Here is a 27,939-nt window from a genome sequence, read left to right as displayed (position 1 = left end):
CTGACAGTCTACTTGCAAGTTCAAGTTGACATCTCTTCCTGATGCCAGTAAATGGGCAAAGTTTTGGGGGAAGTTATGTCGAAGAGAAATCGTGCTAGCAGCGTTTATCAGACCACAACCTGCCCTTTAATGCCGTGGGACATATGTGGTTGATGGTATTGAAGCGTATTAACGGCGCAATAGACATTTCCACCATCGTTGCATAATAACGGGTGAGAAGCACCGCTTGACAAGGTTTCCACAACCCCCAGTACAGCAAGCAGTGGCATGCGACGGCAGTTGTGTCACATGAACGTTTACATTCATATGCAAGCCAGAATAAAGGTGTTAAAATTTTTTCTTATGATTATAGCTAGGGGTGATCAAACTTTGCTGAAGTAACGCAAAACGGCTCTGGTAACACCGACAGACATTCAACTACTGCTTTTGAACGCGTCGCGCATACAGAGGACGAGCTCTTATTGAGTTCATACAGTTGCAACAACGCATTGAAGGAAAGCGCCAGAAGGCACGCCGCCTGCAGTGAATGAATGAAAGAACTTTATTTCCGTCATCATGGGACCTCACGGTCGGGGCGCAGCAATTAGGAGGGGGCGCCTCCCAGCCGGCTCTCAGCATTTTCGCCTACACCATGCTTTTCAAATCGCGCGCGCCGGCTGCCAGATCACGTGAGAAAGCTCCGCCTTCCATGGATTTTCAGCGTGAAAACAGGGCCACCGGTCTCTACCCACAACAAACGACAAACTGCACATGGCGTTGTTGCTGGTCGCGGTTAAATTACTTTCGCGTTTTTGCCCGCTCTCACTACCTCTTGTAAAATGCACACACGACCTTACTAGTACCCCACGCTGAAGGTTAACACCATGGCAGCGACGGTGCTGTTCGAAATCAAGAAAAAGCGTCGAAGTCCGTCGACGAAGAAGTCCCCGTTTCCGCTGGTGTTCCATCTGGGATCTGACAAGTCGAGCATTGTAACATGGCAATTTTACCGAGGTGTACTGAAGCCCGACGGTGTGGAGGTGACGTCGCAAGAGGACATGAAGAACCTCTATCACATGGTACGACGTGAGCCAGCTCCTTTTCGCTCTTCATTGACAGCTGCGGTTGAAGCGACGCTACACGCAGTAGTACTACGGCATGCCTCATTGCGCAGGTTTAATTTCGATGGCCTGGAGGAGTTGGGTACTCCTTCATCTAGATGAGACTGCCGCGGCCTGTAGTCGAACCCACGACTTCATCATTGGCAGCAGAAAACCACAGGTTCAGCTTGGCTGTGAGGACTCCATAGACGAAAGTTGTAGTAGTATTTGACCACCTGACTCCTTCGTCGCCCAAATATCGGCACACGAACGCATTTCTCTTTCGCATTTACCTGCCGCGGTAGTTTAGTGGCTCTGGCGTTCTGCTGCTGAGCCGAAGGTTGCGGGTTCGAATCCCGGCCGCGCTTAGATGGAGGCGAAATGCAAAAAGCGCCCGTGTGCTGTGCGATGTGAGCGCACGATGAGGAACCCGAAGGAGTCTTAATTAATGCCGAGCCCTCCATTGCGGCGCTTTGGTACGTTAAACCCCACATACCTTACCAAACCGTACCATACCATACCACGCCATTTTGCATTTTCCGATGGTATCAGGAAAAGATTTGGATGTTTCAGGAAACTCTTCAAACCTTTTGATTTCCCTGTAACACCACTCATTTATTTAGTAGAACTTTTCAGTCAATTTTTATTTTTTCCTTTACTTTGTTGGGAACAGCAGTTGTATTAAAGTAGGGTATGTATCCACATTCACTTGTACAGTTTTGGACAGCCGGCCACTTTAAGCACATCATATTGAAAGTTCTTGCCTCTCATTTTTCGTTGATGCCTTGCTTCTCAAGTTAAGAAAGGCAAAGTTCTGCAGCATTAAAGGAAGACAAACACACAGATAGGCAATGGGCAGGACAGGCTGTGTTGACCAACTAGATTTATTTTTGTCAACTGACACTTTCTGCATGCACCAGAAGTTGGATGACTGGAAAAAAAAAAAAATCCCTCACTCACTTTTACACAGCCGGCAAGCACCTGATCTTTACTTTGGCTACAACCCCTCTCTAATCGAACCCAGTAGATGCTTTTTGCCATTGAAAAGAAATCCAGAGGCGTCACTGATACAAGCAGAGCCTGTTCTTTTGATAAACAGTACCTCCAGCAATTCATGTCATCTGTGTGTGTTTGTGTCATTCTTGACTGACAGGCTTGCGTAAAGTTGAAAGTTTGGCGGTGGGCAGGTAGATGCGAATTTTATTTTCAAGAGGATGCTTGTGTTCTCTAGCCCAATTATTCACTTTGAAGGAGTATAGACACCTAATTTTGGTGGCATGTTTTCTTCTCTACAATGACGTGGAAGACTCTACTGTGAATGAATTGCCATGTGGTATTCGCCTACGACCGCTAAATAATTTATAATCGAATTTTTCTGTCATGCTGTTTCGCTTTCAGCAGCCAAACGATGGCTGTGACGTCAAAGAATGGTTGTAGGTCATGTAAGGCATGGAAAAACTGCATTATAATCACTGCATCATTGTGTTAATTCACTGCAGTGCCGAAGCCAGCCTTCCCCAAGAGCCGGAAGGACAAAGAATGTAGAAGCACTGATTTTAATGCAGTTTTTCGTGCTTCATGTGACCTATAACCACTCTTTGACTTCACAGTCACTGGTCAGCTGTTGAAACCAAAACAGCACGAGAAAAAAATTCGATTATCAGTTATTTAGCGGTCATAGGAGAATACCACATAGTAATCCATGTATAATATGTGCCTTACGCCTCATTACAAAAAAGAAAACGCGCCCAAAAGTTAGGTGTCTAGACTCCTTTAAGATTGAACTAATTAGCTCAGCATCTTGTTTTATTGATACAATTAATATGCCTTACTTTTCTAAATGGCACACTCTGGCATTCTCCTACTTTATAAACTCTGTCTTAAAACCAATGGAAAATCAGCTTTTAACCGGTAAACAGTTACTGAAGCATCAGATTTTGACAAAAGTAATGACCTTGTCGTGTTTATTCTGCACCTGTCTTCATCGTGCTGAATCTTGGTTGGTGCATTTGGCATTTTGTTTCAGTTTCATTTATGGTTCAATGTCGTTCTTGTTCTTTTGCGGTTTATGTGGGATATTGTGATGTTTTGTTTTTAATTAAGCCACTAGTGGTGGACAGGTCCATCTTGCAAGATGTCTCACCCTTGTTTCATCTTTTTAGGGATACTTTGGGAAAGGAACTTTGTCTCGTTCAGCACCGAGGTTCCATTATGACACCGAAGACGCTGATGGCGAAAGACCTATGAGCTACCACAGGTATTGTGCTCAAAAACCTCAGCTATGCTCATGAGGCTAGAGACCGTTTTTAGACACCAGGGTGGTGTTTAGGAACCACATTTTAATGTGTCTACGCTTTAGAACTTTGGATCTTGCTTTATGGCTTTGCCTCATGTGGGCCTTGATGTTTAAGTGTCACAGCAACTAGTGTACACCTCATCATGTGGGCCAAGGTTTTAGACATTGTTTCCTGGACAGGAAATGCAGTTTTTAGTTGAGAGGCAGGAAAGTAATGTCTGTATTTCATTTTCGAAAGAAATTGCTTTTTTATGAAAAAAAATCCAATATACACCGTAATTGTTGTGCACGGGTGAAGTGATATGTCCGAACATAGTAGTGCAGTTCTTTTGTTCTTTCTTGACTCATCGAACTTTTCAGTGATAAACTGGTATGGGCAGCAAATATTTTGAGAACTTGTGGGACTCAGCTTTGAAACAAGCATTCAAATTTGTACTAAAAAGAATCTTCTGTCATATATGAAACAAACTGATGAATCATTGCTGGGAAATTGTAATGCAAAATTTGTCATCCCGTAATACTCATCCACAAGAGCTCCCTGCTTAATATGACCGCACTCAGCCATTCTTTGCTGTTATCTTTTGTCTGTTTTGACAGATATGGGCCTCTTGTGTTTATAATTTGTTACTCATTGGCAAATAAGAGAAAGTGGGTCACTATTATAAGTTTCAGTTCTATACCAGTCTAAAACAAGTTGAATGAACCAGCAGTTACATGATTTCTTGTCACATCATTAACTATTGAAACCAGATTGGTTTCTTGGCTCCCCAGCATCCTTAGTCCTAAGAAGGTAGTTGCAGCTGCTAGTATTGATGGTTTGGAAACTGCGTAATTGCACGTGTCTTGAGCGCATAGCTGTGCCTCGCAGGTTCCAGAGACACAGGCAGCTGCGTGAGAAAGCTGAAGCACAGGGGGACCCTCTTCCAAACGGCGGTGCAACACCTCCAAAGGTCATCCTGGTCAAGCTACCCAGCGAAGACAGCAAGGAGTCGAGCAGCGATGTTACTGTTATCGCGACAGCAGGCCTCCATAGGCCAGTGCCCAGAATCTTGGCCAGAAGCAGCGGCTCGAAGCGTGAAAGGGTAGAAGATTTAAGCAGCAAAGACAGCAGCTCAGGCCCTTGTGAGGCCGACGGGAGTGGAGCGGGCGGCGGTGGGGAAGGCACCAGCGGCCAAGGGGATAAGGAAGCTGCTGATGGGAAAGAAGCGCAAAGCATTGAAGCAGATGATGGAGGACCAGACATTTATGAGTGTGACTCTTTGGGTGAGCGTATCGTGGCCAGCGAGGAAGTCCACGTGCAGCCAGCTCCAGCTGAGCCGCAAAGTGTGGACGATGGCAGCAATGACATCATCGAAGTGGACAGCCAGACGGGAATGGAGGTTGCTGGGGAGGACCAAGAGGCACCCTCCACAAGCGGGGAAAAGGCAGAGGAGAGAGAAGGTAAGAGAGGAAATGACAGAAGCACTCTTTTGGTCGCTGCCGTTGAATGATTTTAACAAGTCAACTGTTGCAGCACTACCTGTGTAAGAGTGTTTTTCTGATGTTATTCACATGTTGTAGTATGTGGCACATTCTTGTATAATCTCGAAGTGTATGGCATTGTAGTATGTCATGTCCAGAAAGGGTTTCATTCACCTCCTGGATGATGGGAACGTTGCCCAAGTAGGCCTGAGCTGTAAGGGACATGTGGCTGATGTCTGGGTGCTCTTGAGTGTGTGTGTGCTGCACGTGATGATGGTTCTTCCCTCTAAGGGCAAATTTATTGTCTTCGTCAGACTATATTTATTCACTGCAGGGCATATTCACTGCGGAACAGAGGCCTCTGTCATTGACCTCGAGGTTAACCATGTCTTTCACCACCTACGGCCACCCTGTCCCCTAAAGTTTTCTGATCTCATCTCCCCACCTGACTGCCCTGACTGCAGTTGTGTTGTGAAGACATTAAATGACAAAACACTGATAACAAGGTACATCTTTGCCCCAACTGCCGGCAGGTGAAAACATCTAACTCCAAAAGTGTCCACTAATCACAAGTGGGCTCAGACTTTCAGCTTTCCACTTGAAGCTTCGTGTGGGTCCTGTCCTGCTTGCCTCACTTGCCGTGTTTGTCTTTTATGTTTGTACCATTTACTGTAGAAAGAAGCTGTGGGTCAAATATTGCCACAACAGGTTTTGCTGTGGTTGCATGATGTAGGTAGGGCTGGGAACAGGCGCATGTCATGGGGGGGAGGTCTAGAGTGCACCTCAGCCGTCACTGCCACTTCTTAGCACTGGGCAGGAGCAAGTAGTGTGGGATTTTGTGATTTGTTTGTTGGCAAAGTTTGCTTGCTACTGTAGCCGGGACTGTGGCAATATATAGGTCAGGTTGTGAAAGACTGGGTACACAAGCTTGCTATTTTCCTTTTAGGTAGGGAGCTACTTGCCATATACAGTTACAAGCAGTAATTGAACTGGTCTTCAGGGTAGTTTTGGTTAGGTAATCTGTTGGCAAGAAAGGTCAAATTTTGCACAAAGTCTTGGTCATGCCCAGTGTTGGGATTGGGTAGCGTGGTCGGGCCGGAGGAGGGGACGAGGAAGTCGGAGACAGGGTTATGAAGAGAACAGGAGGAAAAACTTTATACAGACTATTTACATGATTTACAGGTAAGAGCAACTCAGAGGGCCTCTTAGTGGAGGGAGCTTCTTTGCTAATGGGAGTCAACGTGAGTCCGCTGCTGTAATCCAATTGGGCTGGGGGAGGGGGGAGGGGGGGCATCCAAAGCACTACACCAGTCAAGTGTTGTTAGTCCTCTCTGTTAGTCCCCTGTTTAGTGTATGAGTGCCAATTATTTTAATGCGTAAACTGCTGTGGTGAGTATTAGGGAATATAGCTCCACTGTTACGCACTGAGGTTAGAATCACAGGGTGACATCCATGCATCTCCTTTTGTCAACAGCTGGTGGTGACGAGGCAGCTGCTGAGAGTGAAGCGTGTGCAGTGGTGCCAGATGGCGGCGAAAGCAAGAGCGGCTGTGATTCCACAGAGATGGTAACACCCAACCAACAGGAAGAAGAAGACAGTAAGAAGGGGCTGCTTGAGGTGTGCCATACTTCCAGTGACATCATTTCTGATCATGGACAAGAAGGAGGACAGAGTTCCCAAGGGAGCAAACGACGCCAGCATGCAGAGGAGGGAGGCAGGTGTACTGCCAGCGATGGTGATGAAATCGAAATGGTTGGAAATGTGGCAGCTACCAGTGACAATGAGGACCCTGAGGTCTTTGCTACGGAAGACCCATGGCCGTTCATGGAGTCACTTCAGCTTTTCTTCGAAGAGGCAAGTTAGGGCTGTGTTCAGGCACAAAGTGCCAAGAGGCAGCGCTCCACATTTCTTCAGAAATGAAATTAACAGGGCCAGAGGGAAATGCAAGCCATGCTCATTTAAAGGGCCGTCAGAGTTGCAGTTAACTAAAGGTATTGAGTGCGAGTGTAGAACCCTCTAATGCCTAGGCAGTGAAAACATCAGACAAACGTTATAAAGTATCGCTGTTTTGTCATTACTTGTCTCAGCATTGTAGAAATGTACAAAAACTGGTAGATAAATTGGTCACTTGAGAACGTTTCTGAACATGTGAGAACAATAAAACTGTGCACGCGTACTCACACTTATAGTAAATCAGTTGGCAAATTTAAAACTATTGCAGCACCCGCCAGTGTAGCAGTATGCCTGTTGAGGTTATAGGCTATTCCAGTTGGCTTACTAGCTTTTGCGATGAGTTATCTTGCAGTATGCATGCCTCTTGCATCTCTGGCAGTCTCTGATAAATATGGGCTGGAGTGAGGGCTCTGCAGTGCTCTGAGCAAATCACATACTTTTATGAGCTTAGCACAAGCAGATGGTTTTTGTGATGGCAATGGTCACATTTTTGAACGGAGGGAAAATGTATAATCCCCTGTGTTCTGAGATTATGGTGCACATTAAAAATACCCAGGTGATCAAAATTGGTTGGTAGCCCACAGCTGAGGTGTGGCTCTCAGCCCTTGGCATTGCTATGGCACATAAGGGCCGTTAAACCATTTGGATTATGTATATACATCTCCATGCTCAACCTTACTAGCCCAACAACTTTTCTACAAAAAACATAACACGGGTGCACATTGCAGAAGCCAGTTTGCATGCAGGATTTCAGACTCGTTGACATGTCAGTGTAGAGTAGTATGGTTATACCTTGTGTGCTGCAGGAAATTTTCACTAGGCAAAACAAAAATGAAATCAGAGGTGTGTTGTGTTCTTGTTCCTTGTGCCCTTATCTGGATTATTTATGAGTTCACTGACTGATATCTGATCAGATGATGTTCACTGTACGCCTGCACCGTGGGCTCTGTGCGAATATCTTTGACAGGTTTTTCTGTCGCTTGCTATGTTGCAGGCATATTTCCTGTCCTATGGCTTGGGATGCCTCATAGTGAAGGATGGGGACGAGGTGAGTGACTTCAGCTCTACCCCCTGGCCGGTCGTGCTGTTTGGCGTTGTTGAGCTTTTCTCCTCATACTTGCCATGATCCCAGAGCATTTCCTCTTGGCAAAGCAGTCCACTAATTCTTGTGAATGCTGTTGTGGACATGTCTGAATATACTATATATGGAGACAGGCGGTTGTAGAGCGAGAGCTTCCTGGTCTGTCTGCTTCAGTGTGCTGTCATTGCACTTTTTTTGTGTTTTGTGGTCGCAGTGCGTCCACCACCAACTTGGCAGTTCTGGGGTGTTAGGTGGCTGAACACGTAATTGCAGTTTGCATTAATACAAGGTGGTTGCAGCTGCACATTTTCTTGTGGAAACTGCGTGTCGTGGTGCAGTTTGACTTCGTGGGGTGCACATATTAATGTAGGCGCAGCACAGTCAGAACCAACTTGAAGGTGATCTCTTTGGGGTTGACCTAAGCGGATACTAACTGCAGCAGCTCACATTTAAAAAAATTATGAATAAAATACATGAACATAGCTGGGCTCTTCGTTCGCATGTCCATCATTGCTGCTTTATTCCATGAACAAATGATCGTCACATAAAGAAATGTGTATTGACGTGAGAGTGATCACCTTCATATTCGTGCTTACTGTAATATCAGGGACAAAAGTCTCCAGGGCACTCAGAATGTGATACTGGCGTATTGCAGCGGCGTTTGCCTATGGTTGTCTGATTTCACTAGCACACATCAGAGAAGCAAAGCCCAACCTTCACGCCGACAAGCATGGCTTTGAACCACTGTATGATAATGAAGATGTGAGCGTTGGTTGCTGTTCTCATGTTCTGGAGTCTTGTGTCCCCAATAGTACATATAGCTGCACGGTGATACCCAGCCCTCTTTCCGGTGTGCTGGAGTTTTCATCTTAGCTATGGTAATCTTTTTCTCTCTTGACCTAGTGTGCCTTTCTTTGTGGTTTCTACCTACTCGCAGAATATGTAGAACGAAAGCGACTTTGAACAGTTGCATTCGGTTGAGCAGTGGTGTGTGCACTGCCGAGTGCTATGAGGATACCTGTTAACCACAGGGTGCCTGTTATTACGCATTAACTGCAGGACCTGGAACTCCTGAAGCTGTGGCAGAAGCTGTGTGCCTTGTGCGACAACTTTCCTGCCCGATATGCTGTGTACCACCACTTCCGCAGCAAGGGCTGGGTTGTCCGTGCTGGCTCCAAGTTTGCAGCTGATTACTGTGCGTACCTGGAGACATGCTTTCATATTTGATGCCCGGAACTGTGGGTCTTTTGAGACGGCTTTTTAGATTCACAGTGTCCTGTTGGTACAGTCGGCGCCACGTGTACTACTGTCCGGTTTGTTATTCATAGTGATGGTTCAACAGCGCAAACACACATAGACCAAGAAGGAGACAAGACACACACAGCGCTGAGTGTGTCTTGTCTCCTTCTTGGTTTGTGTGTGTTTGCGCTGTTGAACCATCACTATGAATCTACACCAACTAGCCCAATCTGCAGTTCTTCTACGGTTTGTTATAAAAGGGAACATGCGAGTGCATGGCTGCTGTTCCAGGCAGCTACCGTATAAATGTATGTAAGGGCCGCACCTTTTTTTCCAGATTCAAGGGCCAATTTTTGGGGTGCGGTCTATACATGCGGTGTGCAAAAAAATTTTTTTTTTTTTTAAGTAGCAGCGTATTTTGACTCTGAGCTAGTGCTGTGCTGTGGTGCACGGTAATCCCATAAGAAGCCGTGCAGCACGTCTGCTGTCAACACATAGCCGTTGTTCCGCACTTCCATCACATTGCAGAACAGCTCTTCTTCCAGTTCAGGAAACTCACATAGCTTGTCTTGGAAAGCGCGCTTGTGTTTCTCAATGCGTACTTTTGGTTGCACCATCATCAGACGCACTCCTTGGCCACGTCGAATTTGCTGCCCACCACACGCTTGCCGTGTTTGAGAGCTAACTCCCAGCCATGTAGCTACTAAGGTGCTTTCCCATCGTGCTAAAACTGCAACGCTTGGCGGCAGCGCGCGAAAGCCACAACCACCACAGCTACGGTGAACACGCTAACACGCCACAAAAGCAACAAAAGGCTGGAGCTGAATACTGATGCCGATGTGGATAGCAAGAGGTTGCAGTGGAGGAAAAAGATGACAATGATGATGATGACTGCGACCTCGGCGCCATCTATGGATGGCACTTGGAAGCTCTTGTGCACGTGCGTGGCCTCCGCGATCAGGCGCACCGTTGCTCACAGCCGCAGCTGATCGCAGAGGCCGCAGTGCATGCATTTAGAAGGCTATTTCCGCCTGGGTCATTCGAAGTTTAGGTGCTGCTCTTACACGGATATTTTTTTTTAAACATTTCCTTCGGGAAAACAGGGTGCGGCCCATACATGGGTGCAACCCTTACATGTGCTTATACGCTAGTTTTTCTTCCATCATCTGTCCTACATAAGATGGCTGCTGCTCTTTTCTCATGCATGTCTTTCATCCTGATACAGTAGAATCTCGATGAAACGAATGTCACGGCATCCCGAACAATATTAGTATCATCCGAAATTTTGTATCATCCAAAACGAACAAAATCTATGTGCAGACCCTCAGGAAATGCATTCACGTAGTTCTGTTTTTTTTTGGCTGACAGGATTTACTTATGGCCATGTGCTGCCATTCACTGCTCGCGGTGCTTACTGCACAACTCGAGATGATGACATCAGTAATATGTGGGCTGTGCACCGCTGTTCACTGCTCTTGGTGCGTACCATACCATAGCAACATTGGTGATGTGCGGTGCTCAATGTCGGAGGGTGCTGAACCTGCTCACACGTTTGAACCATCCGCAGTGGTGCTGGAGTGTGTTTAGAGCACTCGAAATTGTTTAAATGTACACGTGCATTCAGGCCAATGAATTTTACAAATGCTTATCATCCCGAAATTCGTATCCACTGTGATTGTATGATAGAGATTCTACTTACTGTCTACTTTCATAAAGAAAGGGGGGTCACATGCTCATACGTTCTGTATTATGTTTTTGCACCCATCAGTGCTCTTCTAGTCTTCAACTGATAGAGGCACCAAGGACAAATTGAAATTGACCTGTGTAGGTTGGTAACTGCATTTTAACGACGGAGAAGCTACTTTCAATGAGAACAGAGCTTTTATTAGCTGCAAAAAAGCCAAAAGATGGCATACAGGTGTTACTGCCAGCGGGCATTTTCACAAGCCTCGTGCTCATGAGCACAGCCACTACAGGAGGTATAGTCTGGTGCACTGGAGCTTCAAGAGACGTCATTCAGTTGATCGGGTGCTTTGTAGCAAAAGGGCTCTTGAGTCCAATGAATGGAGTGCCAGGCGTTATATGATGCTGAACTACCATAGCCACCTTCAGTTTTATTGAATACACATTTGTGATACATGAGGCATGCTTCAAAAATACACTTTTGTGATTATTTTGAAGGTTTTGCATTTAGTTTTGGGAATTCCTAAATTTAACTTCGCAGTAAGTATTCAAAATTTTCCTCCGCAAAAAAAGTTAGGGGCCTTGCACTGTGATTGACCTCTACTGACCGCTACTTGACCTCTATTGACCTCTACTGATTGACCGCTACTCCGTGCCACTTCAGCCACCCCTGAAGAAAGGACAAAGTCACTCTTGAAACGTTGGCGCTTTTTTTTAAACAGATTGGGTGCAGTTGTTTTTCACCCCTATTTAGCTTACTTTGCCGGGCAGCCTGTTGCAGAAATTTTCAACTTTTCTCTCACGTGTTGCATGCCTGTCTTTTGTCCTTTACAGTGCTCTACAAGGATGGGCCGCCATTCTACCATGCCAGCTTTTCAGTGGTGGTGCGCCGTGTTTGGGCCGACAACCTCGAAGAGCACTCCGACCATCGGCTGCAAAGCTGGCCCGCACTGGCGGGCCTCATCAGGGTGAACGGAAATGCCTCCAAGGTCAGCATGACGCAATCCGCTCACTGTTTGTCTGGTCTGTGTGACTGCCTCCAGCCATATCTTAACACTGGAAGCAATCATGTTACTGGTGAAGGGGTGCTGAAGATTAATATATACAAAGCGGCCACAGCCAGTCTGATTCTTTATCTTTAGTGTACATGCTGTGTGAGACACATGTGGCAGCACTTGTAGTGTTAGCTAGAGAATGTAATTTGCACAAGTGTGCAAATTTTTTAAAGCATGCATAAGGCACAACACATGTTGATGGTTCATAACTTCTTATATACGATCTGGTGTACATTCACATGTTTTGTGAAGTAAGGTGGAAAGTTGGACGAGTTGAATCTTATTCATGATGTAGTTAGCGCCAAAAACGAAGACCAAGGTGGGAGAAAGACACAACACAAGCGCTTGTGTTGTGTCTTTCTCCCTCCTTGGTCCTTGTTTTCGGCACTATCTACAGCATGAATGTGATTTGAGGTAAAACTGGCTTCATCTTCGGCAAGCTCAAGCTTTAGTGCAGCACAGCACCATCGAAGTGAACAACTTGCGCGGTGTTAAACTCAGCAAATCGCCCTTGGAGATATGTGCACCAGCCGGTGGCCAACAGGTGGATTATTTTGTTGCCATATGTTGCATAGTAAGAGCAGTGCATGTCAAACATTTGCAGACCAGAGGCTGCCTTTGTCATCGCACTCTCGCAGTCTATTTGTGTTCTGTTGCTCATGTAGCAGGTGCAGTTATAGGACAAAAATCGGGCAGTTGATAGCAGTGACCCTGTGTTAACCAAAGTGGGAGGGGGATCAGGTCAGTCGGTTAGAGACACCCGCTCCTTTTCGTGTGACCTCTTTCTTGATGCAGCTGGCCGTCATTGCCCTGCGAAATGAACTCTCTATTATTTTCACATCTCTGCCATTAGTTCTTTAAGCTTTTAGGGGGGACAAGGAAAATGAAGTGGCCAATTTGGTCAGTATTTTTCATTTCTTAATTATTATTTTTTTTAATCTTCGGGCGTTTAGATATCCCGTGAAGAAAAATTATAGGGAAAATGTAGTACAGTACAAATTACAAAAAAATTTCTTTTTTGTGTGTTCGTCGAAAATTGTGACCAACTCACATTTCTGATGATCCCTGCGTATTGTGGATTTCCAACAGTGTACCACCATTCTAATATCATCCCGAAGAGGAGAGATCAGAGCTTCTGCTGGTTGCATTGCTGCATTTCTCTGGTCAAAAGCAAAAAAGCACACGAAGCAGTAAACGATGCAGTTGAGGGAATAAATTTCAGGGTTGTTACTTATCAGCTTTGAGGGGGGAAGAAAAAAAAATTTTATTAGTAAAGTCACACTTATGAAATCTTCTGGGAGCTGAAAATTTTTTTGCTGATTCCAAGCATGCAATTTAATTCTATGTGAAGCGAGTCCTTGTGCGCTTACGTAATATGTTAGGTAACTTTTTGCCGAGAACTTTCAAGAAATTTTTCTGCGGGCAACTTGCTAAAATGCATGCGATTAGTACAATCAAGGAAGGCAGTAAGGCAAAACTTATTACCATGTCTATCATAGAAGTTGAGTTTTAGGTGTTTGAAGTTGTCACCTCAGAAATGTGAATGCAAACTTTTCTTCCAGTTTATGAAATAGCAACTTAAAATCCTTGAACTGGGCATGTAATTTTTTGGTTCGAAGTGAATAGTAATTTTTTCCAATAATTTTGAAGCGAATATTTCTAATACTTCTGGCACACAAAATGATTAAAAGGTGCAATAGGTGTTTTAAAAGTCATTAATTTTTCGAACACACAAGGCCATTACATGAAAAAAAAAATAAAAATGCATTAAAGCTATTTTGCACTCATTGAAGCTGTAACCAGTTTCTGCAAAAATGGCTGTTGAAAACTGGGGGGAGCTGACCTGCATGCAGTCTCGACATATCTGTGGGGTGTGAGACCTGTATGTGGGGCCTCCAACTGCTGCTCTTAATTGTGATTGTGTCGTTGCTCAGTTGTTGCTTTTAAGGGTCTTGAAAAAAATTTTTTATTAATCTAGATATAGTAGTGAAATTTTCAGGCCACATGTATTTTTGTGTGCTGATTTTAGATATGTCATTTAATTTTGTGTAAAACAATTCCTTGAGCACTTATGCAATTTTTATGCAAGTCTTTTGGAGAGAGCATATAAGAAAATTTGCTGCAGGAAACTCGCTGATATGCATGCCATTGGGCTCTCTTGACACCAAAGAATGCAATAAGGGTAAAATTATCATCCTGGCTATCATAGAACTTGAGTTACAGGGTACTGAAGCTGCCACTTCACAAACAGGAATACACATTTTCCTTCTCATTTCTGAAGCGACAACTTCAAAACTCTATAACTCAAGCTCTATGATAGCCAGGATGATAATTTTACCCTTATTGCATTCCTTGGTGTCAAGAGAACCCAATGGCATGCATTTCAGCGAGTTTCCTTTAGCAAATTTTCTGCAAAACTTTTCCCAAAATACTTGCATAAAAATTACACAAGTGCTCAAAGGAATTGTTTTACACAAAATTAAATGACATATCCAGAATCAGCAAACAAAACTACATGTGGCCTGGAAATTTCATAACTGTGACTTCATTAATAAAAATTTTTTTTCAAAGACCAGGGTCCCCCCTTAAGCAGTGTCACCACGAAACCTGCTAGGCATAAGCACCGTATGCCCAGTGTTACCCTGTGTCGGGCATCGGAAAGGAGCACCCGATCTCCCGTGTGTCCCGTGCTAGCTCCCCTTCAGACTCGTGCTGTTGTACTTGTTTAGCTAAGTTCACGCCGAGAAGAGCGGCTGCGGCAGCTGCATTCAGCTCTAAACTCATTCCATGGAAGTCAAGGAAGCCCATGCATCCTGCGATTAGAGAGATTTAGCATAGCGAAGTCCGTGTCCGCGGGGAGACACTGCGCATAACACCAAGCAATTCCCTTTAGAAACGAGAGTTACTTTTCATGACAAACGTTCGCTCGGTTCTCGAATATGCCTGCGCAGTATGGGACCCTTGGCATAAAACGGATATAGATAAACTTGAGAGGGTACAAAACTTGGGTATCCGATATGTCTTTGACAACTATACCAGGAGCTTTAGTGTTTCACGTGCAAAAAACTCGCTGGGATGGAAAACGCTTGAAAAACGTAGATATTGTTTGAGGTTAAAATTTTTTCATAGTATTTACTATTCCAATACTGGCATAAACCGTGACCTATACATCCATTCACCAAACTATATTTCGCTACGTCGTGACCATCGATTAAAAGTTAAGGAAATTAACTGTAAATCAGAGATGTACAAATATGCTTTTTTCCCTAGGTCTATAAGAGATTGGAACCGGCTTTCTGAAGAGGTGGTATTAATTACGTCAGGTGATTTATTCTCTTCATCTCTGTGAATGCTGTTTTTAGGCTGTATTAATGTTGCATCATGGTTGCATTGTATGTGCTGCACTTTGTTACCTTTTTTGTTTGTTTGTATGATGTGTTATTCCCCCCACTGTAATGCCACTTGTGGCGCTGTGGGTATTACAATAAACAAAAATAAACAAATAAGCATGTGCAGATCGCCCTGAGGATGCCACAGGGCGCAAGACACCGGCCAGCTGTTTGCATGCCTACCCCATCGAGACGAGTCACCACTTGTGCACTGGCAGTGCGCAGAAGCGGAGTGCACTATGCTAAATCTCTCTCTTGATGCACATCGCCGTGCTGGTTGCGGCACATGTGCACTGCAAGTAGCATAGCCGCAGGCATCTGACAGGTACAGATCTGGACACGCGCTTCCGCCTGTTCGCGTCTGTTGCTGCAATCATGCGCAGACCGTACCTGGGTTCGAACCCGACCGCGGCGGCCGCATTTCGATGGAGGCGAAGCGCTAAAGGCATCAATGTGTTATGCGATGTCAGTGCACGTTAATTATGTTGGTCAAATGTTTAGGGGAATCCCCCAAGGTGGAGTAAATTTGTAATAAGGGAGTAATTACTCACTGGCATCCACCTGAGCGCAGCCATACCGCTACAGAGGAAAGCTATTACAGCTTTCTCGGAAACTTCGTAGTTAAAGAAAAATTCGTCCTGGTCCGGGGTTCGAACCCGGGACCACCGCTTCACCGGAGCAGTAGCTCTACCAACTGAGCTAACCGGGACGGCAAGCTTATGGTAGGGCGAGAACGAATTGATCAATTAATCAAAGTGTGAACTTCCCGTCCCAGTTAGCTCAGTTGGTAGAGCGACTGCTCCGGTGAAGTGGTGGTCCCGGGTGGTTCGAACCACGGACCAGGACGAATTTTTCTTTAACTACGAAGTTTCCGAGAAAGCTGTATAGCTTTCCTCTGCAGCCGTATGGCTGTGCTCAGGTGGATGCCAATGAGTAATTAGTCCCTTATTGCACGTTAATTATCCTTAGGTGGTCGAAATTGTTCCAGTGCCCTCCACTATGGCACCTCTTTCTTCTTTCAGTCCCTCCTTCATCAGTCCCTTCCCTTACGGCGCGGTTCAGGTGTCCGCGGAGATATGCGAGACAGATACTGCGCCATTTCCGCTCCTCAGAAATCACCAGCTGTGGCATATGCATGGAAGGGCAGGCATGCGGCATGTAGTCGGAGCTTTGGTTGCTTACACGCCGCGGTGCCATCCTGGTGGAGGTGCGCTGAACCGAAGTCACGCGCAGCAAGAGTTCCAGAGATGTTATCCATTCGAGATAATACTTCAGGATTCCAAATACCAAACGTTCAGATAGAATCGAATGTCAAAAACTTAACTATTCGACAGCCTATTTGAAATTATCGAATATTGGCATATGCCTACCTATAACTAACTTCTATGATAGGCAGGATGATAATTTTTGGCCTTATTGCTTTCCTTGATGTCAAGAGAAACTATAATTTTAGCAATTTCCCCGCAGCAAAATTTTTTGAAAGCTCTAGGCGGAAAGTTACCTTACATATTATATATAAGTGTATAAGGACTTGTTTTACATTAAATTACATTACGTGTTTGGAATCAGCATGAAAATGTACTGAACCCTGAAGGTTTTGGTAATTGTGACTTCATTAACGAAATTTTTTTTAGACCCTATTCCCACCATAAATTCTTCTGTGATTGCTATCACTCATCCTTTCAGCATTTTGAAACGAATCGCAGTAGAATGATTCTGTTTTTTATGCTTACATAAGAAATATAGATTATATTTTAATATATATTTTATGCTTAATAATATATTTTATGCTTACATCAGGAAAATAGTTTTCATTTCCATGTCATTGTGTGAAGTATGGAGTGGTGCAAAGTGATGGTGGTGCCAAGGCACAGCGTGCATTGCGGTATGTTAATGCAGACTTGTTGGTTTGCAGTGTAGCGTGCGGGTCATGCAGACTGTTGGTGAACTTTATTGTTTTTTTTTGCGTTTTCACAGACTACATTTCAAGATAGTTGGTTTCCTCCCGAAAGCCTTTTGAAATGAACATCGACATACCCACGGTAATCTGAACGAACAAACGTAGCGTTTAGACAGGACACAGAAAGATGAGGACAGGACGGGGCTACAACTTGCAACTGAATGAAATCGATTAACGAAAGACACATCCTTTCTCGAGCAAAGACACGCATGCGCAAACTTGAAAGAATGACAAAACTGTGATAATCTAGAAAAGCCCGGTAAAAGAAAAAGAGACGAAAAGGCGTGGAATAGCCACCGGTCATGAAGACTGTTTACAAACATTAAGTGCGTCTTAGAAAGTTTCTTTCTTTTTCCATTAGATAAATAGATGGTGTGCTAATGCACACCATCTATTTATCTATTTATGCACAAGTTTGCGCGTGCGTGTCTTTGCTTGAGAAAGGATGTGTCTTTCGTTTATCTATTTCATTCAGTTGTAAGTTGTAGCCCCGTCCTGTCCTCATCTTTCTGTGTCCTGTCTAAACGCTACGTTTGTTCGTTCAGATTATGTATGACCAACTGGCCCCACCGTGTACTCTGTTATACCCACTGTACCAACATGAAAAGCTAGAATGACTTGTGACCTGATAGTTCTAAATGTGCGAGTTTGAGTTTACCAGGCCTTGTAATTTTCTGCATTTGCTGTAAGGCTGTGCCTGCGTAGGCAAGGGTACCGTCACAACTGGCCACGTACAGCTCATACATGCAAGCCTCGTGTATAGTAATGAGGGAACGGCGGGCAAACGATATGTCGCCATTTCACAATGGAGCACACGCAGGAAAAACTTAAAAAAAAAAAAAACATTGTTTGATTTGTGGTTTTTGTTCATAAATCATCGAGCACAATCTGGCACAAACATACCAGGTCATTGTGACTAAATGTGAAAGGAACTGTTATGTTAGATTTTCACATGTAGCAGTTATTTTTACAAGTGTCCACTATCGTCGTCCTCATGTGTCCTTCAGTAGCATCTCTCTTTTTTGCCTTTTGCAGACTGTGCTGCTGTGTCATGTGATCGTGCCCAGAGATGCCGACCTCTCCACGCCCAACTGTTTGCGGTCATTCAAGATTCAGGTAGTTGGAGAGTTGATCTTTGCTACAGATTTGTTCAGCTGCATTACCATCTTAGCCCTGAAATTCTCAGTGTATCGCGCATTGTACAGACTGAAAAATTGTAAATATTTTTCACATATTCCTTATTAACATATTATTTCTCAAAGCAGGGTTAAAGGTGCACTGAAGAGGAATCTGAACTCGTCTTTTTGCCGCGGGAACTCAATCTACACGTTCTGAGCATTCTTAGAAACTTCGATTTATTGCCCTGTGTGGCTGATTTTCCTAATTAAATCGAATTAACGTCCAACTCCCGCCTTTTTTTTTTTAATTCTTCCTCGTACGGTGGGCGGAGTCGACCAACGCGTGGAGTGCCTTGCAGCCAGCTCCGTGGAGGCTTTGCTTTTGCTTTATTTTGTTTTTTAGGTTTCTGTGAATAAATAGTTTCATTCGCAGATAATATAGCCGCAAAATAAGCCCGCAGAAATAAAAATACGCGCGGACTATTTGCTTCTACGGACTACTACGTATTACTCCGCCGATGGCAGAGCGGCAAGCCGCCACGGGACAGGGTGAAAGGCACTCCACGCGTTGGTCAACTCCGCCCACCGTACGAGGGAGAATTAAAAAAAAAAAAGGCGGGAGCCGGACGTTAATTTGATTTAATTAGGAAAATCAGCCTCACAGGGGAATAAATCTAAGCTTCTAAGAATGCTTGGAACGTGTTGATCGAGTTCCCGCGGCAAAAAGAAGAGTTCAGATTCCTCTTCAGTGCACCTTTAAAGTGTTAGCCACCACTGATCGAGCTTTATGACAATTGCAAATTTGCATGCATCGAGTGCGTCACTCACTGTTTATGATGCATTCTTTGCTTGCTGTTATAAATTCTTTAGCATTTTTATTTCTGCACTGTGGGATTACTCTAGCGGAGAAACTGTTCAACAGACTGAATTCTGCGTTCGTGGTGTGTTTTGCAGGAGCTCTTGGTGCGGCGCTGGATCACGTCAGAAGAGCGGGAGAAGCGTGACGATGCATCCTGAGTGGCAGCACACTGTGCACAAGGGATTCGTCCTTGTGGGATGGTTTGCACTGCTTCCAGTACTTGTCCAAGGTCGTTGAACTGAGCACCGACTTATAGCAATGTTAGCTGGAGAAAGGTCTTTGAATTGGCTGGTGACTCGTTTTGTAGATACACCGCCAAGAAGACAAGCATCCAAAGAGAACCCCATCTAACATGAACTGGTGCCAACTTCCGATGTTTCATTACCATTGCCGTCATGCACATTGCCTCATATCCATGTGATCTCATCGGTCTCCACAGAATAAATGAACTTTTTCATGTGCTCACGTGTCTTCTGCTGCAACTATATACCCTTTGAAAAAAAGGTGGATGGGCACCGTCATAGTGTACTCTGGGCTGTGGTCTTAAAAAAGGAAAAAAGCTCAAGATTAAGCTCCCCCACCATCTAAAAAAACCAGTTGCTCCTTGGGCCGTGAAAGGGTCTACAGACGCTTTACAACATAAAAGCACAGGTGTTGCCAACTGTGTCACATGGTTATGCCACCATTGCATTCTTTGCAGGTTTCTGCTTTCGACAGCTGCTGGTGTTGGCACTCACCTGAAAAGCATTTTTCTTTCATAGAAGATAATGAAAAGGCATTGCGCTAGTGCTCAGAGGTTATGATGGTGCTGCAGAAGGTTTGCCTTACTTCCCTCGGGCACTATGTGCACAGTTCTCTACATTGCAAATTAGCAAATTTTTCTGGAATTGTGCTACACCTGGCAGTGATTTCTTTGTTTCAGATGAATTCAGCACTCTTCATATCACAACTGAAGTATTCTTTCATGTAGCTAGCAAACGCAGTAAATAATATTTATCACGACAGTGAACTTGATTGCACATCCTTTGACAAAGTAGAACCTCTCTATAGTAATGTTGCTTGGACCGGCAAAAATCTTTACCATAGCAGTTGTCTGTGATGGCATGGCTCCAAGGATGCTGTCTTGTAATTTGGCTGCTAACTAAACGCGTAGTGTTTGTTTGGAGAAGAAACACTTGGAAATACCTTCAATCTTGCTCTTATCCATTACGGCACGTCTCTGTTGGCTTGAGGATGTGACACTTTGGGGCTTTTTGAGCCTATGTGTGCCTTCAGTCAAAATGAATGAGCGAGCCCAAATGAGTCATGAGCCGAAATGAGCGAGTCCAGATGAGTCTCGAGTCGAAATGAGTGAGTGAGCCTGGATGGGTAATGAGTTTAAAGGAATCGTAACGAGTGGCTGAGCCCAGATGAGTCACGATTCTAAATTAGTGAGAGTGAGCCCGGCCTTGTGTGAATCTGAGTTTGAGTGAGCCCATAGGCTGACCAATCTTTTGTGAGTGAGCCTAGTAAGCACACCTTATTTTTCCGAGGTAAATGTGCTAATGATTTATTTTCAGTTTTCAAATCTTCAATTTCATGCCAAGTCTTATGGAAGTACGGCAATTGCATGAATATAATGCAGCCACTAATACCAGTAATATATAATGCAAGGGGGGGGGGTTGTTTGATTTCATATGAAGAGCAAAGCATTGGTTGAGAACGGTGTCATCTTCTGCAGACTCAGTATAATACAATCAAGCATAACAATGGCAGCTAGGGAGGCAGGGGCGTGGTGGTAGAGACGCTGAGCACAATGTGAACTGTTGTCTGTAGTATGGGTCTGTGGGTGCTGCCATATTTGGTCACGTGAACTTTCCATCGTCACCACCCTTCAGGCCTTCTAGTTTCGGCGGCTGCCAGCATGCTGGCGCCGTGCTGCAAAGCACTGTCCTGGCTCTCACTGTGGACAAAACAGTGAAAGCCCTTCCGATTTGCAGATGGCACAAAAACCTTGCGTCTATACCCATAGTATGTGTTGGAGCTGAACAATGTTTGATCCAGCCACTTGATTTACTCGTCTCTTTCTGACTCCCTACATTGGCTTGAATGCATCGACAAACCATCCAATCGTCTGTGCATTATATATTTTTATCAATTCAGCTCCTAATGCCCTTTGTGGATCTCATAATTAATTGTCAAATTGCGCAGATGCAAACCGCAGTATTGTCCGAGAGCTTGCTTTCTAGGGCTCGATATTTTTCCTGAAAGGAGAAATATGTGTTCAGTTATCAAGAAGTTCACCTCTTAGCACAGCATACAGGATTCACAACTGAATGTGCACGCGCGTGATTTCGCGATTATTGCTCAGATATTATTATATTTTCCACAAACATGTTGGCTTTGGAAGGAAGACTACACACATCGCTCGAAAACCAGTTTTAGTACTAGAGATCAGAAGTGTTCAGCCATGCTCTGGAGAAATTCTCCTGGAGTTCAGGTCCTACTAATTGGCAAAATGCAAAATCCTACCATGAGAAATTTTGCCATCGTCTCCTCCTGCATATGCGTAATATTGGATAAGTGTCTTCAAAAGTGAGAAAGGTTACAGGCATGCATACGTTGACCAGTCTTCTCCGCACAGTGACGTCGTTGTGTAGGTCTGAGCGTGAGCAACCACAAGACTGTTTTTAATACACTGCAGCAATAACCCAGCAACATTACAATGGTGCGACACATTTTACTGTTGCGAAGATAACCAGCTCGTTCTCGTATTCCTGCAGTTACTGTCACACTAGAATATATTACTGCTTTCTGGGGTTTCTAAGATTGTATTTTTTTTTTTGCTTTACAGCAACTTGTAGATTTTCTGTCCTCATAGTAATCAGCATGAACTTTTAAAACAGCTTGCAGAAAAATGATGGCCTGTGTCATGACGTGCCCCATATGTAAATGTCAGTTTTTCTGCTGATCGACCGCAGGAACATTACCTCTACTTACCGGCACACTGCATCAAAAACGACATCCTTACCAAAGCAGCGGTGTTGAAAGCTCGTTTGATGCTCGTACACAAGCTGCAGAGCAAGTTTGCACTGCACACCAATGCTGTTAACAATGGCTCCAAAGGCCAGAAGTGACATTCGATAGATGATGGACAGCCAAGAAAAAACTGAAAGAAAAATTGACAGCTGATTTACGTAGTTAAGTGAAATGTGAATTAGGTGAGCCAGCACTTTGGTTTTCGCAATGGTTCTGGTGTTCAAATTCATAGTTCATGGATGGAAATTGTTCAGTTAGCGATAATGAGTTAATGCCCATTTGTGTGGAATCAGTCATTCTCTAGTTTACATTCATATATCCATGGGGATTCTTGTATCGCTCCTGGCACAGTGGTTCAGTGGTTAAGCATTACACTATTGCCATGTGATGGCAAGTGCTACCACAGGAGGGGCTTGCGAGACTTGGGTTGCTCTTCCCGAGGCACCTCTCGCGACCAATCATTTATTTAACTACAACCTGTCACGCTAAATGTAGCCAAGCTTTTAAAAAAGTGGTAGGGTTTTAACTTGGGCTCGGTTCGATTCGCATGCACTACGTGAACTGGTTCTCATGGTGCTCCACTTCGCCATTCGTTTCAGCAGTTGGCGCCGTCTGCACGACGCCATTCGTTTCAAAAAAGTGCAGACGTTGTGCAGGTCTAGTTCAGGACAACTGTGCACCTCCTCAGTGGTCGGTGCCGAAATGGTGCAGCCGCCATGGAAGCAGACGACGGCTTGCGTGGCGATGGCTTGCGTTTTGCGATAAACAGCGTAGATACTCAGTTTATTCCACTCGTCAATGTGAACAGTACCCCACACCGGCCCGACTCTGATGGAAAGTGATTGGCCACCTGAGAAGGCGGTGACGGAGGTGGGGACGGCGGCCTTCGCTGACACGTACCGTGCATCTCGCGACCACCGTGCTCTCGACGGACCGTTAAGTTATAAACTAAAAAGTACACACGTGCATGCAACATTATGCACATTGTTGCAACAACCACTGTGATGCATGCATGATGCAGGCTGATGCATGGCAACATCTAGCTGTGATGTGCTGTTTGAAAATTCTTCACACGGTTCGGGATGTTGGCAGCCGTTGATGTATATGGTCGCCACACTGGTGGCTGCAATTTAGTAGCGACGCCAAGGCCAGCAGGCGACCAGGCCTGCACTCCACCATTCGTTTGGAAGCAGCCAGTGCCATTTAGACTGCACTTGAACCACTTGAACAGCAGGAACTAAAGCCCCTCAAGCTTTAGCAGGAACTGGCGCTGCACGCTGGCGGCACCGCCGCGGAACTTTACAGAACTAGTGCAGGCGAATCGAACAGTGACGTGCGAAAGCATGTTTTAGCCTGGTTGCCTCATAGTTTTGCTTTGTTGGGTTTTGGCACGTCTGGCAATGACATTACTCAGGTTAAGCTGATCTAATCTGTTAGCGCTGCAGATAGAAGTTGATGATGACATGCGATGCACAGCGCGAGAGTGTATTGCAGTTTATGCTCTCGTGCAGTGGCCAGCGAAGCTGATCTATTTGTGCCACCGCAGGTTCGAAACCAGTTGCGGATGTTTATTTCTGCATGGCTTTCCATGCTGCATGGGCTGTTTCTATGCTAGGTTTGGCCAATGTCATCCTCCCATTGGCTACAGCTGGCATGACGCTTCTCCGAACTTCCTCCCATTGGCTGTAGCTTGCGCAACGCTTCTCCGAATTAACCAGAGTTACTACGAGGCTTCAGACAAGATTCGTGGTTGGGACCGTGTTAAGTCGTGCTTTCGCACTAAAAACACCATTAGCCCAGTGAAACCAACTGAGGGTTGTTCAGTTGCAACGCCTAGTCTGCAGTATTTGTTGTTTTTCAAAGTTAATTAGCTAACTTTAATTATTGGCTTGAGGAACAAAGTTGCAGTACAGAAGCTGTAGCTCGTTTTGGAAAACAGCTGACTGATATGTTTGCACCCAGGTACTGTTCATGTAGAGTATTTTTTACCATCCTTAAACTGTAACTTGCACAATAAAAAAGTTTCCCGACTGACAACGGTGCCACTTCAACGTATCGAGATGCTTCTCAGAGAACAAAATCTGCTTTTTTTTCTGGGGTGCTCTTCCCGATGAGCTTTTGCAGGTACATTGGGGCAGAGATCAGAGCCAGCAGCTCGTCACGTGATAGCTGTCTTTGAGGGCCAACAAATAAAGCTATAGACGTAAATCATACCTCGATGGAAACAGTGCTGCTAGCTGTTTTTCGAGACAGTCTACAACTTCTGTACCGAAACTTTGTTCTCAAAGACAATATTATAAAGTTAGCTAATTAGGCTTAACTAATTAACTTTGAAGAACACAAAATATTGCACACTAGGCCACGCAACTCCGAACAACTTTCAGTTTCACTAGGCTAGGACACTTTCGTCTTTTTTAAAAGCTCCGTTATATTTAGCTCGGACTCCTGGTATAGTGTTTGTGTGTGTCCACACACGCACACACCTGACAGGTTGCAGACAACCCAGTGGGCAGCCTGCCACAAAGCAGGCTTCAAATAAACACACACACATGGCTAAATGCGAGGAGTGGCGACTACAAGTGCTGTCGCACTAAAAATACCGCTACCAGCACAGCTTAAAACCCCTTTAGTATAGCTGCCCTAGTGACGCTACCTGCTGCGCAACATGCAAATTGCTCTCTGTAAATGGTCTATACAGGTTATCACTGGATAGACCATGCAACCCTAAATCCACCTTTTGTAGTGAGAGCTCCAGTGGCCGTTTCGCCGTTCTCGCCGTTTCGCTGTGGGCAGTGGCCACACCGCAAGCTGAGCCGTTGCCTAGCAACCGCCGCAGCTGGCAGCGCCGCGCCATCTGGCATGACGCCAGGGGAGGAGCCGGAGAAACCGCGTTGCAACTATAGTTGCAACAACATAGGAGGAGCCGGCGTTGCATCGTTTGTATAGAAGGGGTGGCTCGGTGCGATTAATTGGCAGATATGGAAAGAGAGTTGGAGACTGAATGAAGCGAGGCTTTGTCGTCGGAACGAAACCAAGATGAGGCAGCAAGCCGAGGTAACAGAGGAAGAATGAACCGCACGCCCCGAGAAGCGTCGTAAGTATGAAGCGGCCAGGCGAGTGGATTATGATGAGGATGGTTCATTGTCTAGTTCGCCATGTCGTGCCAGGGCCGTGACCTGGTTTACCAGAGCCAAACCTTGGCCTCAAAGTACTGTGTGGGAGCCATTGAGATGGCTGTTTGCTACTTCACAGACCATCGGGCCGTCCTTGAGGCAATTGAGAAACAACAAGATGAAGACTTTGAAAATAAATGCGTTACACTTTAAAAATGTCTTTAATGTAACCATAACTTAATGATAGGTAACAACAGAACCTAAACACTGAGACGTACCAAGCTATACGATAAAGAGGTAACTGTAGAGATAACCAAGCTAAACAATGAGATTAACCGCACCTCTCGTTACACACATCCAGGCATAACAGAGTGAAGCCACAGCCAATTTTTTCTCATGGCTGCTTAGTACATGCGGTGGAGGTATAACTTTGCAAGCAAGCCTACTGAAAAGGCAGCCGAACAAAGAGCAGACAGAGCAGAGATGGCACCCAACTCAGCTCGTGTGGCAGCCACAAATCCATGCTGGCATTTGCATTGTCTTTGGTGACTGATAAATCACCAATGACTGCAACTTTTTAAGAAGTTGTCAACAACACCTGTGGTACAGATGATTTATTTTTGGTCTTTATTATTCTGTTCATACAAAATGTAAGTAGTGGAGTGAATGCACGCAAGACTAAATGAAAACCGATACAAAAAGCGAAGACACAAGAGACGAGGCACTTGCCAAGGATAGGCATAAGCAAACTATACACGTCTCACTCCTCCCAATGAATGAGCATCATCATCATGATAATGAATGATACAAGGGCAGCACTACCACTGCAGCATGCATTCACCACATGCTGACTTGTGAGATCTGTCAAAAAAAATATTTTTTTTTGCGACAAGTTGGCACACACAAAACTTTAAAAATCCATGGATACGAAAAGACAAACTGCACAAAACACGTGGCTACATGTAAAGAAACAAAAGCATGCACAGTGGTTGTTTGCTCCTATACGCAAACCTTTGGCAGTGTGGCTGGCTTGTACATGACACCACATGGTCGACATGCAAAACACATGGCATCTTTGACTGTTGCTTCACGCACATCCATCGTGTATGCTCTCTTTCCCACTGCAGTTTTCGCTGCAGTCCTCACTCGCGGCAACAAAACACAAATGAGAAAAACATGCACGCATATAAGGTAGCTGCACTCTCTAGTCTGCAAACCAAGACTCGGGACATTCACTGCAACAGTGGTAAAACAACACAGAAGAAAATGTACACAGTGCGGTACGCTTTCCCCACAAAAGAGGGAAGCATACAACACTCACGGCCTCATTTTTGCGCATCATGCAATGGCCCATGACACAATGACCTGTGCCGCATCATGGCCACGTAAATGACAATGAGCCTAGTATCTGAAGCAGTAGTCACACAAGCTGCTTGCGACACTGGGGAAATCTGCATTGGTCCATTACAAGTATGGCCAGTGATGCACAAACACTTAGGAACAACAGCTGGCATTTCCTATCAGTACCGTGCACTGTCTGCCCAAGTTCACTTCCAGTGCACTGCCGTGTGCATATTTCCGCGAATCTTTGTAGCGTTTGTTTGTTGTGTTTATTTGTTCATGATTCAAGGCTCCCGGGCACGCCGCTTTATCGCTTCATTTGTGACGCAAGACGCGCCTAGAATTATCTCGATTGATCGCATCCAGGCGGACCCGATTCTACTTCGTGCCAGAAAGTTCTAGAACCTTCCACGCTTTATCTGGAAGGTTCGCTATCAGCTTTAAAAAGAGCACGGCCGGCAGCGGCGGGGATTCTGTTCGACGACCGCCGAGCACGCTTGTTGCTACGCCGCCGCCGAGTGGTTTAGTTCTTTGCTGGCGCAAGTCAGCCCGAATAAAGAGCTTCGTTTCGAAGACGTTCTCGCTGTTTTCCTGTTCGCCGTACTGCAGTCACCACTACGTGACATCTAGTAGAATCGGGTCCGCCCGGATGCGATCAATCGAGATAATTCTAGGCGCGCCTTGCGTCACAAACGAAGCGATAAAGCGGCGTGCTGGCAGCCTTGAAGCATGAACAAATAAACACAACAAACAAATGCTACAAAGATTCGCGGCAATATGGCTTTCAAACTGAAATGGCAGCACCAGTTTGTGCACACCTTACAGTTCAAGCCTGCCCTAGGGAAATATTCAACTATCTTTAGCAATTTCAGATACCTGTTTTTTAAGCGTACCGCAGCAGCAACAGTTGGAGAAGTTGACGCACTGCCATTAACTCTTTCGCTACCGCAGAAAAATGAACGACTTGGAGTGTACTGAAAGATTTTTTTTTTTTTTGCAAGAAGCAACAAACCCAGAGCATATTGCAATGCATGAAATTGTAGCTTATCAGTTACACTCCTGAAGGAAACAAACAGCACAGTCGTGCGTGCAAAGGTACTTGAACATTTTTTTGTCAAATATGCCGAAAACACGAAAAAGTATATGGGGGGTCATGACAGTCACTGTGAAAAGCTATCAGGTGATGAAGCAGAGATAGACTTGACAGGTGCTGCACACAATATTTGATCTTTGATCTTGTTTTGTTCTCCAATAGCAGAGCTTGCACTTCCTTCTTTTTCCCATTTTTTTTTGG

At 45.0% G+C, this 27,939-nt stretch overlaps 1 protein-coding gene across 1 annotated transcript; it reads left to right on the top strand.

Annotated features, from left to right (window-relative positions):
- The first annotated feature begins 703 nt into the window (after positions 1 to 703).
- On the top strand, positions 704 to 19,634 carry Tsen2 (tRNA splicing endonuclease subunit 2). Its single transcript, XM_089562530.1, has 9 exons — positions 704 to 1,058; positions 3,242 to 3,336; positions 4,244 to 4,815; positions 6,311 to 6,690; positions 7,784 to 7,837; positions 8,930 to 9,065; positions 11,627 to 11,781; positions 18,232 to 18,312; positions 19,269 to 19,634. Exons 1-9 carry the CDS (start codon positions 864 to 866, stop codon positions 19,329 to 19,331), a joined length of 1,731 nt encoding a protein of 576 aa, XP_089418656.1. The 5' UTR covers positions 704 to 863; the 3' UTR covers positions 19,332 to 19,634.
- Positions 19,635 to 27,939: the final 8,305 nt, after the last annotated feature.

Source organism: Amblyomma mixtum, chromosome 1 (genome assembly GCF_055824585.1).
Source record: "Amblyomma mixtum isolate Tamu chromosome 1, ASM5582458v1, whole genome shotgun sequence".
Taxonomy (NCBI): domain Eukaryota; kingdom Metazoa; phylum Arthropoda; class Arachnida; order Ixodida; family Ixodidae; genus Amblyomma; species Amblyomma mixtum.
Note: the sequence above shows the minus strand (reverse complement) of the source record. Positions and strands in the feature narration are given on the sequence as shown.